Source organism: Sus scrofa, chromosome 7 (genome assembly GCF_000003025.6).
Source record: "Sus scrofa isolate TJ Tabasco breed Duroc chromosome 7, Sscrofa11.1, whole genome shotgun sequence".
Taxonomy (NCBI): domain Eukaryota; kingdom Metazoa; phylum Chordata; class Mammalia; order Artiodactyla; family Suidae; genus Sus; species Sus scrofa.
In genome coordinates, this window is record NC_010449.5 from 81,016,867 (window position 1) to 81,034,027 (window position 17,161).

The following is a 17,161-nucleotide window of genomic DNA, read 5'->3' on the forward strand; positions in this document are numbered from 1 at the left end:
TTTTTCAGCTTGAAAGGTGATCAGAGGCGGTTCTGGAAACTTCCTCCTGAAAATCAAAACGTTCTCATCTTCTGTGTCTAAACTTTTCACACAAAAGTAATCCTTGGAGTTCCCGTCGTGGCTCAGCAGTTAATGAATCCGACTAGGTACCACGAAGTTGCAGGTTCGATACCTGGCCTCGATCAGTGGGCTAAGGATCCAGCGGTGCCGTGAAGTGTGGTGTAGGTCTCAGACGAGGCTCGGATCCCATGTTGCTGTGGCTGTGATGTCAGCTGGTGGCTACAGCTCTGATTAAACCCCTAGCTTGGGAACCTCCATATGCCGCAGGAGCAGCCCTAGAAAAAGCAAAAAGACCTCCCCCCCAAAAAAAAGTAATCCTCTTTAGCTGTTTGCTAAGAAGTTTTGCTGAATGATAACGGTAAGCCTTCTTGTGTTCACTCAGTCTGAGAGCTTGCATTAAATTTTAAAAACTCTTCTCATCTTTAGGTAAAAGAAGCAGAACTGTTTGAACCTAGATTCTACAACTAATCAGGGTAATAATTCAAACCTTAAGTTTCAAGTGATTGCTCTTGGGAGGAAAGAGGTGGGCTGGAGATCAATTATTCCACCCTCTGTGCTCGGAGGCAAAATGCACCTGAACCACCCCAAAGACACGAATATCTATTCTATTTTGGAGCAGAAATATGTTGGGATGTATGATGAAGTGCTAAAGTAGGGCTTGAGGCAAAACTCTTCGATGAACGTGCTCTAGTAAGAAATGGATCATTAGGGTCAAGGGTTTTAAATCTTGTCAACCTCTCAACAACTCAAAAACAGCTGACAGAGGCTTACAAACAACTTTCTTGTACCACTTATCCTCCCCCAAATGTTTTGCATAAAGCTCAACTGAGTTTGACAGGAACAGAAGAAAAATGATTTGAGAATAGCCTAACAGAGAAAGCAGCTAAATCCTGGAATGACTGTTTTAAGAACAATGTATTATCATTCCCTGAAATAATTTGGATGAAGAAAAACAAATTAATTCTCCATGGTGTTTTGAATTATTTAAAATCACCTATTTGCTACGCATCAGGAATTTAAGAACAAACAAGATATTGTTTGCAAATGACTCATAAAATGTTTCAGTTCATATAATTTGTTCAGGTCACCATTTAAAAAACAATGAAACTACTGAATGAACTACTGAAAAGGAGAAAAAGTTGTCAACTTAAATGCCCGGAAAAGCTTAACTTCTAAAACGATTTTAAATGTTTCCTTTACAGGAGTTCCCATCGTGGCTCAACAGAAATGAACCCGACTAGAAACCATGAGGTTGTGGGTTCGATCCCTGGCCTTGCCCAGTGGGTTAAGGATCCGGCGTTCCGTGAGCTGTGGTGTAGGTCACAGACGCGGCTTGGATCCCAAGTTGCTGTGGCTCTGGCGTAGGCTGGTGGCTACAGCTCTGATTAGACCCCTAGCCTGGGAACCTCCATATGCTGAGGGTTTGGCCCTCAAAAAAAGACCAAAAAAAAAAGTTTCCTTTACAAAACTCCCCTCATATGGTGGCTAGGTAATCAGACCTGAGGGGTTATTTTGTGTAACATTTTACAGCATGTTGGAGGAAGAACAAAACCACATCTCTCCAATCATTACCCAGTGTTCTTTGTAAACGCTAATTTGATCCATGAATTACGAATATACACATAGTTTCAAAAGATCACAAAAAGGTTTTGTGTTTAGGTTTTACCCTCAGGTTTTAACATACCCACGAGGAATAAAAATGATGGATGTAAGATGGCTCAGGTTCTTAAGACTGAAATTTTAACACAAACACAATGCATTATTTTAATTCCATGTAAAAGTACCAACTAGAAAAGAGACGTTCTCCTAATCTCAGGGGGAAAAAAAGGCAATTCTCTGTGATCTAATTAGTAAGTTCAGGAGTTGGTGGAGGGAGAAAAACAGTGCTAATCGAGACCAAAATAGCAGCTATTAGGTCTGAAGAGCAAAGTACTAAGTGCTGCAGAGAAGCCCGGGCATGAATAATACCTACTCATAACTCACCTGGGGCCATTTGCCTGCTGTGAACAAGTAAATGACAAATCAGCAGCAGAGCTATGGTGCCACTTTACACACTGAATAAATTCTTTGTGAAGATTCCCACCACTAAAGGTACAGACTGTCTTTAAATAAAAAGAGGGGACAGGTATTGCCTCAAGCAGATAAGTTATCAAGACAGTATTAAGAACTCAAATAGGAAGGCGGACAATATAGATGAGAAGAGATCTCAGGGTTAACACTTCTTTTTAACTAGGTCCTCGGATCCGGCAAATGACAAAGGCGTTAATAAACTTGACGTGTGTTGCTCTTGACTTTGATGCTATTCCTTTGGATATCTGTTTTCCTTCTCATCTCTTTTAACTGTTGGGAATAGCAGAGCATGAGGCTCAAGGTAGATGTCGAAATGGGAAGAAAAATTCTGGAAAGAAAACAATTGCTGAATGGAAAGAACTGGAATGTGAAGCCATGGTTTTTCAGAATCTGAGCACAGTGAGGATTGGACCACTCCAACCGCTGGACCTGATGAATTCACAAACAGACCAATAGGAAATGAGCCTTTTGTCCCACCTACACAAAACAGTAATAGTCCCTGGCCCTATCTGAACAATCTTCCCACAGGGCTCTCCTGATTCTGGATACTTGTTCTCTCATCCCTCAGATGACTTGGGGTTAGAAAATGGGGTCTGCATCCTTCTCCTGCCCAGGACAATTCTAGATCATTGCTCTTCCACAACTTACCTCTTTCTCCTCTAAGCTTCCTATGCCTGGCACCATCACCCTCTGCTCCCTTCCTTTTTGGTATTTGTGTATTTCTGTGACCTTCCCATCTTCACTGAACTATTGGCCCCTTTTCATTCCTGCTCCTGTGATGGGAACATTCACATGGTTATTTGTTGAACTGTCTGCTCCCCCAAACATCTGTTGAAGTCCTGACCCCCAGCAAAGGTTAATATGATCGGACTTGGAAATCAGGTCTGTACAATCAAATGAAGATGAAGTCATTAGGGTAAGGCCACATCCCATATGACTGATGTCCTTAATAAGAAGGGGAAACATCATGTGAAGGCAGAGCCACAGAAAAAGGAGGCATATGAAGATGGAGACAGAGCCTGGGTTATGCTGCCACTAACTGAGGAACACCTGGACTACCAGACACTAGAATGGGTGAGGGAGGATCCTCCCACGAAGGCTTAGGAGGGAGCAAAGCTCTGTTAACACCTTGATTTCAGCCTTCTAGTCTCCAGAACTAGAATAAATTTCTGTTCTTAGAAGCCACCTAATTTATGCTAATTTGTTAGAGTAGCCTTAGGAAGCTAGGGGGTATATGAATAATCCATCACATATTATGGCTTCTCAGTTACTCTGCTTCCTCTTTATCAATGATCTTCTGCACTGAAGTTCAGCCACCCCCTTTTATGGTCATAAACTGGGGCCTGGTTTCAGCCAAACTGCTCTATTCTGAAAGCTCTGGTGGACACACCCCACTGTCTAACTATGTAGTCATCTTACAGCTGGCTTGTTCACTCAGCTACCCTCATCACCATTTACATTCCTTATTCCTTTTCACTCCTAGTCCCCTTCTATCTTTAGTTCCTTCCTCATTCAGCTTAAATTCCAAAATTTCATGGTCCAGTCTCAGAAAATTGGTAGCACTGAAACTTCATGCTTGCCATTATCAACAGGCCCTCAATCAGACCAGTCTCCTCAAAGAGGCTCACTCTCTAAAGCTTTCTGCACCCCTCCTACACTGTTGGTGGGAATGTAAATTGGTACAGCCACTATGGAAACAGTATGGAGGGACCCCAGAAAACTAAATATAGAACTACCATATGACCCAGCTCTCCAACTCTTGGGCATATATCCGGACAAAACTTTCATTCAAAAAGATACATGCGCCCATATGTTCATTGTAGCACTATTCACAACAGCCAAGACATGGAAACAAACCCAAATATCCATCGACAGATGAATAGATTAAGAAGAGGTGGTATACATACACAATGGAATACTACTCATTCATAAAAATGAACAAAACAATGCCATTTGCAGCAACATGGATGGAACTAGAGACTTTCATACTAAATGAAGTAAGTTAGAACCAGAAAGACAAATATCATATGATATCACTTACATCTGAAATCTAATATATGGCACAAATGAAGCTTTCCATAGAAAAGAAACTCATGGACTTAGAGAACAGACTTGTGGTTGCCAAAGGAGACGGGGAGGGAGTGGGATAGACTGGGAGTCTGGGGTTAATAGATGTAAACGGTTGCATTTGGAATGGACAAGCAATGAGATCCCGCTGTATAGCACAGGGAACTATATCTAGTCACTATGACGAAACATGATGGAGGATAATGTGAGAAAAAGTGTGTGTGTGTGTGTGTGTGTGTGTGTGTAGTTACATATGTATGACTGGGTCACTTTGCTGTACAGTAGAAATTGACACAACATTGAAAACCAACTGTAATGGAAAAAATACAAATAATAAAATAAAAAAAATAAAACTTTCTGCACAAAACCTATAGGTCCACTCCCATCCCTCTTCTTTCTATTCAATGGACTAAGAATTCTTCCTTTACCTGAAGGCCAATTCCTTATCTCCATTCTTAAGGCCAGCCCTGTCCACTCTATCAACCATCTGCTCACTAAACCAGCTCTTCCTTCTCCTGCATCTCTTCCTTCTCTTTCTCTACTTGTACCTTCTCATCACCATGGGAACCTGCTCAAGTCTTTCCTACTACAAAAATCCTTCATCTTCAGACCTTCTCTGACTATCACTCTCTCTCTCTTTCACAGATTTCTTCACTGAACTGTTCTTCACTGGCTGTCTTTGGTTTGTCTTTATTTTCTCTTGTGCCACACCTCTGCTAAACCAGCTCTGCCCTCACCACCCCACTGAGAGAGCTCTCAACAAGACTGCCATTGGCCTCTGCGTCACTACACCTTATGGACACACTGCAAACTCACATTGCTTTGCCCTCTTCATTTTTTTAAATTACTTTTTATTAAGTTTAGTTGATTTACAATGTTGTGCCAGTTTCTGCTATACAGCAAACTGACCTAGTGATATATATATATACATTCCTTTCCTTATATTTTCTTTCATCATGGTCTGTCTCAAGAGACTGAAAATAGTCCTCTGTGTTACACAGTAGAATCTCATTGCTCAATCCATATTTTTTTCCACTCAGTCTCAAAGCTTGATTTACTATCCTTATACCAGTATCACCTAAATATTATCTCTATCCCAACCTCTCTTCTGAACTGCTGATCCCTACACCCAGATGCCTATCAAAATTTCCTCTTGGCTGTTTTATAGGTCTTTTGAACTCAAAATGTCAAAAATTCAGCAGTATCACCACCCTCTGTCCTAACATATTCTTTCTCCTCATACCATATTTCACTAAATAATCTGCCATCCATAGACAGCTAAAGCCTATAACTCTAGAGTCACACTTGACTCCTCCCACTTTGATCCTTCACCATTCTATGCATTCCATCAATGGTACCCAATGTTGATTTAATCCCTGTCTATTCTTTTTATATATGAAGAACCTATATAGCTTCTACAAGTTCAAGCTTTCCTCTGACAATCAGCTCGTTTGTGTTCAACTCCCATCCTTACTACCGCTAAACCTGTGCCCTCACCTCTTCTCTTCTGCATATACCAAAGTTGCATGCCGTTTAACCCCTCACTAGTAATGCCATATATCATTCCCCCACCTCTTTTTTTATGGTCTCAATCTCTCCTTCTCTAGAGCCTCCTTTCTGCTTAAAACATGCTGTGTCTCTCACCATGGAAACTCCTTCGTTATAACCCATATTCTGCTTCAGCACCATTTGCTCTTCTTCTTTTTAACTCTCAGCTGCTTCAAAGAGCAGGAACACGCACTGATGAGGTTCTGGTTCAGGTAGTGGTGGAGAAGCAGAATAACCCTTCTGACAATAACAATGATAAACCCTGGAAAAAACATTAAAAAGGTAACTGCTTGAAGGTACCAGGGAGCAACCTAAAGCCTAAGGGAATGTGACCCTTAAAAGAAGGGAAGCCAAGTAGGTGCTATCCACATTTAATTAAAACCTCCCCTGAGGTCACACCCCTGTTTATGAGGTTCATGGGGGATAGATCTCAAGAAAAAATGCTGCCCTGGAGTCAGAGGCCTAAGATTGGGGCTGTGGGGAGTCAGGAAATTGAAGAGGGGAATGTGGAAAAAGAAGGAAATCCTATACGAAAACTCCAAATCAGCATACAAATTTCTGGCCCACTCATCAAACATACAGGGCAGCACTGCAAGTGCCCAGTGTGAAGAAACAACTGCAATGCTTAGAAGAAAAGAAGGTCTCAGTAGCTACCTGGTTTGGGAGTGTCAGAATCGTATGTTCAGGCCTCACTATCTAGAGGAGGTTAGGAAACCCTTCAGGATTTTCATTAAAACCCAGAAATGCTACATCCCAAAGCTAAGGACCATGTCCTAAAACCAAATACAAAATTAAAATCAACCAAGCCTCCAGAAGATCAAGGCGCTCCACCAGTAATTTAACTGCCTGCTAGACCAAAATACAATACTCCTCAGGGGAAGAAAAGAGAAAAGAAAGTAACCGCAACATACCACCGACAGCTTCGGCATACAATAAAAATTACTGGACTTTCAAAGAAATAGGAAAATATGACTCATAATCAAAGGAAAAATCAGTTGTTAGGAGATCCACAGAAAATCCATATACTGACATTAGTAGCCAAGGATTTAAAATAACTATTATAAATATGTTAATGAATTTATAAGAAAAAAGGGAATAATGGGAGATGAGAATGGAAATATGTAAATTTTAGAAATCAAGCACTGGAAATTTTATAATTAAAATACAATTTTGGTAATAACATCATTGGCATTAATGATCTAAAAAATTTTTTAATACATTAAAAAATTAGGAAACACACAAGCAAGTCAACAGGACTTATTCAAACTGAAACTGAGAAAAATAGTTGAAAACAATGGACAGAGATTTAGTGGCCATGGAACAATATGAAAGTTTAATATATAAGTAACTGGAGTTCCAGAAGGAGAATAAATTTAATAGAATAAATATTTTAAGAAATAGTGGCCGCCAAACTCCCAAACTTTTTTTTTTAAACCCAACTAAAGAAGGACACAGGCAAATTATCAGTTTTTAACATCTCTCGCAATAATTGATAGAATAAGTAAATGAAATTTAGTAAGGTTATTCATCATGATAGTCATAAAACCCTATATTCAACAAATGCATAAAACCCTACATTCAACAGCTGCAAAAACAGAATGCAGTTTTTTAAGTATGCATAGAACATTCACCAAGATAGACCATACCCTGGGCTGAAAAATAACTTCCAGTAAATTGCAAAAAAATTGAAGTCATACAGGGTATGTTCCCTGACCATATTAAAATTCAACTAGAAGTCACTAACAATAAAAAAAACCCTACATTCCACTGATTCATTTTTATTTTTTAAAACCATTCACTCATTGCTTAATCCTTTTCCTCTAACTTACTCTGACTCTATATGTCATTTTTAAGGTCACATATGTCCTATGGATTCTCTAATCTAGGTCCTTAATTAATGATCAGTACATCCATAACTTAATTGAATAAAGCAACAGTTCCCAAGGACCTAATGTATGTCTGACCCTCTCCTGGGGATAATAAAAGATATTGTTTAAATAGTACTTTGGACAGGAGATGCTCGATGGTAAATACTTCACAATTATAAACGCTTATAATTGAATTTCATAATAATCCCATGAGATGAGAACATTTTTAAAGATGAAGAAACTGAGGTGAAGAGAGAGAAGTCATTTGAAACATGGTCAGAAAGTTACTAGGCAGTGAAGCCAGGATTACCAGCCCAGAAATTCTAGCTCCATGGCTGTTTCTCAACTACTGCACTATACAGGCATACCTTGTTTTATTGTGTTTCACTTTACTGTGTTTGCAGATACTGCTTTATTTTTTATTTTTTTTTATTTATTTTTCAAATTAAAAGTTTGTGGCAACCCTGCATCAGGCAAGTCTATCCTTGCTAGTTTTCCAATGGCATTTGTTCACTTTGTGTCTCTGTGTCACGTTTGGTAATTCTCACAATCTTCCAAACTTTTTCATTATTATTACATTTGCAATGGTGAGCTGTGCCCAGTGATGTTTGAAGTTACTACCAAACTGGCTGAAGGTTCAGATGATGGCTAGCGTTTTAGCAATAAAGTATTTTTAAATTAAGGTATGTACATTGTTCCCTTTAGACATAATGCTATTTCATACTTAATAGAACTCAGCATAAGGTAAACATAACTATTATATGCACTGGGAAATCAGAAAAAATTATGACTCATATTTGCTTTATTGTGGTAGTCTGGAACTGAACTTGCAGTATCTCTAAAGTATGTCTGTACGGTCTTTGACTTTAGTGATTCCAAGATAGTGGAGAGCAGGGGAAAAGACAGATAAACCATCACAATTCAATGCAAGAAAATGTTTTGATGCCCTGACCCCTATTTTCAGTGTTCCTGTGCCTTATGTTCCAATACATAGGCACTTAGTAGTCTGCTTTATCTCCCCTTTATAAACTTACTTTCTAGAAAAAATAGGACAATCTTTACACTGTAAAAAAATTAGCTATAAACATTTTAATACTGTATTATGTGCTCTCTGAGAACATTTGCATTTTAATATTCTGTTCGATTTAAGCAATACTTATTTGTATTTCTAACTTTAGAATGTCAGGTATTCAGCAGACAGATAGATGCAGGAAGGCTGTGGGATGGGATATGGAGATTTACCGTATTCTTAAAATTCAACTGCTTGTAGAAATATTATTTATTTATCATTAAGTTAGAGTCATGATAGCCTTTTTTGTTGTTGTTGTTTTTTTTGGTCTTTTTAGGTCTGCACCTGTGGCACATGGAGGTTCCCAGGCTAGGGGTTGAATCAGAGCTACATCTGCCAGCCTACACCCCAGCCACAGCAACACCAGATCTGAGGCATGTCTGCAAACTACACCACAGCTCACGGCAATGCCGGATCCTTAACCCACTGAGCGAAGCCAGGGATCAAACCCACATCTTCATGGTATCTAGTTGGGTTCGCTAACCACTGAGCCACGACGGGAACTCCAAGTCATGACAGTCTTTAGTGCTAAGTATTAATTAAATTAGACACTGATTCGAGTTTGGAATAAATCATCATTAGGGAGTCACTTAACTTTGTCTAAATACTTGTATTTTTATTTTTTGTAAATGAGAATACCACTTGCTCCATAGGGTTAAAAACATTGAATGAGAGTATGAAAGCCCCCATAGCACTGCATGGCATACAGCACATGATGCTTGATAACTGAACAAAAACCGAAAGATCAAAATTTTAACTTATAACTGGCTTTGTATTAGAAGACAAGGAAATTTTTTGAAGTAAATTTTGTAATACTTTGGTCTTTCATAAGATCTCAAGTTCATAGAAAATACTAATACTAATTCAAGTTCGTAGAAAATGCACATTAAAATATCCACTACAAGTTCAAAAAAGAGTATACAACTTCAGGCTGAGCCTCTGTCTCTTATAACTGGCACAGGCTTTGTTTTTTAGAAGGAAACAGTGTATCTCTGAGTTGAAGACAACAAAAGCAATAGAAAATAAGTTTTCTTTTTTTAAGCCAAGAGCTCCATCTTAATTTATGTCTTTGACATAATGTTTGCACAATCACAAATGTTTGATTTGGGGCCTTGAGAACCTATATACAACTTCTGAGAAACTGTAGAAGACTTTCCCATTTTCAAAAAGGGAGGTGGAAACAAAAGAGATAAAATTTCCCCTGAAAATGCTCAGTTTGAAAATTAGATTTGAAACTGGATTTTTCATTTTGAATAAACCATGATCAGTAAGAAACAGTGCTCCCTGACAGAGAGGTGGAACTTCCCTCTGATATACTAGAGCCCAAAGACTTTAGATGTGACGTTGGGTTTTAAAGGGCACTAGGGTTGTTATCAATTTCAGTTTTTATTAGCATTATCATCAGTGAAACAAATAAATGTTGGTCTGTTGCGACTGACTTTATTTATGTCTTTTTAGGGCTGCATGTGGAGCATATGGAGGTTCCCAGGCTAGGGGTCTAATTGGAGCTGTAGCTGCCAGCCTACACCACAGTCACAGCAACACAGGATCCGAGCCGCACCTTCGACCTACACCACAGCTCACGACAATGCTGGATCCTTAACCCACTGAGTGAGGCCAGGGATCGAACCCACGTCCTCATGGATGCTAGTCAGATTCATTTCCACTGAACCCGGACGGGAACTCCCGTTGTGACTGCTTTTACACAAAACATTCCCATTATTTCCCTCCTTTTGCTGATCTACACTTAAGGAAGAGAGAAATCAAGATTTGGAAAGATGTCAGGGTTCTGAAAAGGTGACAGCAGTTAAATAATTGTCATCCATGAAGATTCCTGCAGGATAAGGCTTATGAAAGTCTTTCTGAATGAGAATTTGACCTTCAGTTAATTGTCCAGTTTTGTTCTTGGGACAACCTGGTAAAACTGATGCGTTAATTATGTTACTAAGAACATAACTTAGGGTGAAAGTAAGTGATTGGTAGCCTGCATCTGGATTAGGAAGACCAGCAGTATCTGATAGAAAGCCCCACCTTTTTGATTCTCCAAGTGTGAGAACACTTTTAGCAGGGGTGGTCCTTTGTGGGCACCTAAAAGGCTATGCCTATGGAGTTGTTACAAGACACACTGGCTCCTGTGGTCTGGGATGCTTTTAAGCCATGGTGACTCCCACACCTGCCTGATGTGGACTTTGTCTCTTTGAACCTGAGCTGTCATCTGGGGTGGGGATTCAGAAGCCAGGCCCTGGACAGCTGCAAGGATTCCAAGTGCTGGACACTTCCCAGCAGACCAGCCATGGTTCCTGTCCTCCTGAGCCAATTGAGTCTCAGCATCTTAAGAATCTAGATGTTAAGTTGAACCAAAGAAGACCCCCTGGTGGACACTGCAGATACAACACAGATGAGAAGGACCAGAGGAAAAGCAGTAAATTCCTGATTCCTGGGGACAAATTTTCCACTCAAAAATGACAGTTAAAAAAAAAAAAATTGCTGTTATTGATACAATAAAGAAGCATCATTTCCCCTTGATATTTCTGGGTCTCTGGTTTTGACCTTGAGTCTTTTATATAAAACAGAATACCTTTTTATTCCTTAAGCTGTGCTCATTTGAAGGGAGAGCTGAAAAATGGTCCTGGAGGAGTTCCCGTTGTGGCGTGGCGCAGTGGTTAACGAATCCGACTAGGAACCATGAGGTTGCAGGTTCGGTCCCTGCCCTTGCTCAGTGGGTTAACGATCCAGCGTTGCCATGAGCTGTGGTTGTAGGTTGCAGACACGGCTTGGATCCTGCGTTGCTATGGCTCTGGCGTAGGCCGGTGGCTACAGCTCTGATTCGACCCCTAGCCTGGGAACCTCCATATGCCGTGGGAGCGGCCCAAGAAATAGCAAAAAGACAAAAAAAAAAAAAAAATGGTTCCTCCACGAATTAATATCTGCAATTTAAGGGGCCTTCAAAGAAGGATAGGCCATGACAAACAGGACTCAAAGTCATGAGAACTCTAAGTCTTCAACAGTTTCCATGTCTATAGCAAGTGTTGATATTCTTATACTTTTGCCTCTTATTCTTCTACCCTCTCAGTCCTTGCTTCAATATAACCTCTTTTTTCCTCAGGGCTCTATACTAAGAATATCTTTTGAGCACCTTATCTCATGTTTTTTTCCTCTGAGGTCTTTCTTCTCCCTAGAGTTCACTGTAATTTTATCTGTTTGAATCTCAACTTGAAATACCCTTGACTCGAGGGCTCAGGGTCACCAGTTGGCTCTGTAGCTGGCTGATAAAAGTGACGTTTGATGTCTGTGCTTCATGCCCAGTGCCAGGCTTGGGAATACACCCTCACACTTCATTGCATGGCTTACATTAGTTTCCAGGAACCGAAGAATGGCTAGCTGGTTGAGAAATCTGATGGTAGAGAATTAGAAGAAATATCTAGTGAAAATAGAGGGACAGGTCAGAAGAGGTGTGTGCATAGAGCTGATTGTGGGAAGCCTGAAGCCACAGACAATGGGCTCATCTAGCAGGCTACTCCCAGGAATGGTGACGGGAAATTTTAACTTCTATCATTTTGATGAATTTTACTTTCTTTTTTGATAAGAAGCCCTGATAGTACACTTTCCTCATACTATGTATAAAAGAGACACACCCCAAAAAATAAAAAAAGGAGTTCCTGCTGTGGCAGAGTAGGTTAAGAGTCTGGTGTTGTCTCTGCAGCATGGGTTTGATCCTTGGCCTGGTGCAGTAGGATGAGGACCTGGCATTGCAGCAGCAGAGATGCAGGTCGCAGCTGTGGTTTGGATTCGATCCCTAGCCTGGGAACTTCCATATGCCACATGTATGGCGAATTAAAAAATTGAAAAGAAAAATAAAGACACAGTCATGCAATGATTGTGTGTGTGCCAATCATAAAAATTGGTATATCTTTTTGGGAAAGTGGTTTAATACTATTTCTGCTCCTGATACCATTAATTCTTCTCCCGAACATTACTCCAGGAAGCAAAAGTAAACCAACAAAACCACATCCATGATTTTTTTTTTATAATAACCATGAACACTGCATAGTAATGGAACTGGCTGAAACATGAAAGAAAAAAAGCAGGATGTCTGAATATCCACTATGACTTTGAACACCTGTGGGTACATGCAGACAAAGGCCAGAGTGAAAAACAAAAATGAAAATAGCTATGACAAGGGAACAAAGTCACAGACAATATATTATATTGCCTTTAAAAATTCTACAAATTCTTCAGTCTTATCTTCTTTTAAATTATACATGAAAAACGAAAATAAGAACAATCACTTGGTTATAAAGTGGGTGTGAGGGAGGATTGTTCTCATCCCTAATACACTTATGAGTAGTGTGAGTTATTTTTCTTCCTGGGAGATACATTCTTAGGTTATGATACATAGTTCTCTTTGTTTTAGGTCATCTGGTCTAGGTACGAGTAAATCACAACAGCCAATGGTTAAATAGAATTTAAAATAAGTTGGGCAATTCAAATGTATTAACTCATTTAATTCTAGTAACAACTATATTAGGTAGTTATTAAATTCCCATTAAACAGATGAGGAAACTAAGTTCAGAAAGGTGAGGTACCTTGCTCCAGGATTTGGCTCAGGTAGTGAGAGGTGGAGACAGGATTCTGTCAGTTGAGCTCCAGAGTTGTGCCCTAAACCAAGGTCCTGTGCTCCACTCAATGGATGACTAGAAAAAGGTACCACTGGTTTCTAATTCAGGCCAACACTCTTTCAGGCTGCATCTTACCTGGCCGATGAGAAAGCTCAAAACAAGAATGAGTGACTTCCTCCTGGACACATGACTAGCTAATGGCTGAAAATTAACTTCTTGACATATAATCTAATGATTTTCCCATTATCCTAGACTGCTGGGAATGAACAGAAAAATTCCTAGTGAGGAGCAAAAGCAAATAAGAAAAAACCTCAGGGAAATTAAGCCTAAGACCTTTAAAACAATAAAAATCTTCCTTGTTTCTTTGCTCTGCCATTTGTTTTAATGTGACTTTGTCCTGCCAGCACTAGCCCCACACGCCCCTGACAGATGTCTGTACTCATGGATCAATGACCTAATGGGAGGGAGGCAGGGTGATGGAGAGGAGAGGGGCTTCTGGGGGATGTGGCCATCCCGGTGCGCATCTGGTGTTCTAAGGTTTGGCCAAACTCTTCATGTGTTGTACATGATCATGTGCAGAAATGACATGCCAAGTAGGTGGGCTTACTGGTACATGTAACCATTTTCTGATTGACCATACAAAAGGATTGGCAAGAAAAACTGAGCTTGGAGGGGTGACTGGTTAATTGGGTAGCAACTTGGCTAGATAGTACCCATTAATTTAATCAAACCCAATTTAGGTTTAATGTGGTTTTTCTGTTTTTGTCTTTTTTTTTTTTTTTTTTTTTTTTTGCTATTTAGGGCCACACCCACAGCACACAGAAGTTCCCAGACTAGGGGTTGAACTGCAGCTACAGCTGCCGGCCTATGCCACAGCCACAGAAATGCAGGATCCAAGTGGCATCTGTGACTTACACCTCAGTTCACGGCAACGCCAGATCCTTAACCTCTGAGCAAGGCCAGGGATCAAACCTGCAACCTCATGGTCCCGAGATGGATTCGTCTCCGCTGCGCCACGATGGGAACTCCAAAATCAATCTAGGTTTTGATGTGAAGGTAGTTGTAGATGTGATTAACATCTGCAATCAGCTGACTTTAAAGAGGGTTACTCTTGAGCATGTGGTTGAGCCTCCCCTAATCAGTTGAAGGTCCTAAGAATTAAAAATAGACTTCCTGGGCGGGGGAACTGCCTTAAGACAGCACTACCTCATGCTTGAAGTTCAAGCTTGTCTCACCTACTGATTTTAGGCTTGCCAGTCCCACAGTTGCACGAGCTAGTTTCTTAAAATAAATTTTTTATCTATCCATCCATCCGTTGAGACGCTGTTGGTTCTGGTTCTCTATTTCTCTGAAAAACACTGACTGAGGAAGTTCCCATTGTGGCTCAGTGGTTAAAAAAAAAAACCCAATTAGTATCTGTAAGGATGTGGGTTAGATCCCTGCTTTCATTCAGTGGGTGGGGTGTCTGGCATTGCTGCAAGCTGCAGTGTAAGTCACCGACACGGCTCGGATTCTGCTTTGCTGTGGCTGTGGTGTGGGCTGGCAGCTGCAGCTCCAATTTGACCCCTAGCCTGGGAACTTCCATATACTGCACCTGCGGCCCCAAAAAAGCAAAACAAACAAACCAAAAAACAAAACAAAACAAAAAAACCCTGGCTGATACAAAGGCCTTTCCAGGACTGATAAGTACTGTGAAAATATTGGATATACAAAACCACCTGACATAGAGGGCACGGACAGCAAAAAACATCTCAAAATGGAGGAAACAAAGTTTTTCTGAGGAGCTATGCCATTACTGCCCCAATGCAGGGAGGACCAGAGCAAATGTTCCTCTCTACACCTAGGTCCCAGCAGGCAGTTACAGCAGCTTCAGCACAGTCACAACTAAAAGTGGTGAGCTTGCTGGGAACCACAGGCACAAGGACCCATGAGTCCCTGTAGCAATAAAAGGATGGCTTGGAGTAAAGAACACACACTCAGATTTCTAGGAATTAACAACATAAAGGGATTCTGGGAGTAATAAAAGCACTTCCTTCAGGAAGACTGACGGTGACCTTAAGGTATCCCTGAGTCCTGGGGAACACTGGGAGGCGGGTAACTAATTCTTTACCTTCCTCTGGTTTCTTAGCAGTTTCCTGGGTTAGGGAGAGCTTAAATCTCACCTTCTTCCTGTTTTAAAAATAAATGTGTCCTTTTAAATCTCTTCCTCACCACCTCCCAGCAGTCCCAGCCCCCGGATGACTGCCTGGGGTGGGGTGAGCAAAAGGGAAGATGTGAGGCAGACTGTCGATCTCACCTTGGCTTCTGAAGTAGGTTCCAAGAAGCACAGGCGATTCCCAAGTCCCTCAGCTGCCAGACAGAACTTCCTCTGCTCCTTGTGAACGTTGGCGATGCACTGGAGGACCACTTCATCTTCCTGCCAGGGGAACAGAGACCAATGTAAGCATGAGGGACCACCTCCTGATCCAGAGCTAAGCCCCCAAAGCACCTCGCTGTATCTTTTTCAGGTACGCTGAGGGGCAGCACATGCCTTAAATGTTAAAGGAGAGTTTGTTATTCACATGGCATAATAGAGCTTCTCCCCCAAGTCAGAACTCTATTCAGTTCTGGGGTAGGGTCAGGGAGCAAGTACATGGAACAGAGGTGCTACTTAAATATACAGCATGAGCCTCACTTCTGAGATGTGCAAACTGCACACCATCCAGGTGAGCAGATGATTTCAACACTTAAGTAAACGTGAAAGTAAACCTAAGCAATTCTCCAAACGAACAATAAAACAATGAGGTGTGACTGAGGGAAGCAGAGACAACAGCAGTGATTAGAGGGGGGTGGGGTTTGTGGAGGGAAAATCCATTTTTGTCAGGTTGAGAAGGGACAGGTTTGATGGGTGAGGTGTACACAGTGGCAAAACATTTGCCAGAGATGACAGAGAAGACTGCGGACGAGAGGGGGAGATGCATGTTAGACATTCAGGAAAGGAAGACTGAAGGAAGCCTTGAGGATCTTGATTGGAAGGTTAGATCTGAAAGTCAAGTAGAGGAGCCACTCTGAGTTCCCAAGCAGGGGGCCTTCCTCCTAGGCATCAATCTCAAAGGCAGCCCTCCTCAAATCACAGAAACCTTGTTTGCACAGCATCTCTCTTGTTGACGGTCTGGAAAGGATACTGTGAATGGAGGGCAGTATCCCTTCCAGACCATCAACAATACACTAATGTGCTCACTCCCTGCACAGCCCTGCCTGAGGCAGACAGAAAAACCTCCCTACCAAAACCTCATCCCCGCTCCTCCAACCTGTCAGTGCACATGCTCTCTGACCACCACCACCTGACTTTGGGTTTCTTTTTTCTTTTTTGTCTTTTTAGGGCCATAGCCACAGCATATGGAAGTTCCCAGGCTAGGGGTCAAATAGGAGCTGAAGCTGCTGGCCTACACTGTAGCCACAGCAATGTGGGATCCAAGCTGTATCTGTGACCCACACCACAACTCATGGCAAAGTGGATCCTTAACCCACTGAACAAGACCAGGAATCAAACCAGGGTCTTCATGGATACTAGGCAGGTTCCTTACTGCTGAGCCTCAAGAGGAACTCCCTGACTTTGGGTTTCAAATACGGAGAAGACTCTCAGGTGTGGTTCAGTTAAAAGAATAAATGGCAGAGAGCCAGGTGGTGCTTCCTCCTTAGGATCCCTCTCCTGTTCCCCATCTCATCCCCATATCCCAGTGTTAGAGCCTGTCCTGGAGCACAGGGAAGGCACATTAAATAGCCAGGGTTTTCCTCGACTGTGTAGTCACATGGAAAGAGGAAATCCTTTACTTGGTGGGAACATGAAGAGATTCAAGAGAACCAACCCTCACCAAGTT

The 17,161-nt window shown here is 41.3% G+C and overlaps 1 protein-coding gene across 1 annotated transcript in view; it reads right to left on the reverse strand.

The window, feature by feature from the left end:
• The window catches only part of RYR3 (ryanodine receptor 3), a 568,547-nt gene that overhangs the window by 376,837 nt on the left and 174,549 nt on the right, over positions 1-17,161 (reverse strand). The window contains 1 exon segment of the mRNA XM_021099907.1: positions 15,598-15,717. Coding sequence (XP_020955566.1) covers positions 15,598-15,717 — 120 coding nt within the window.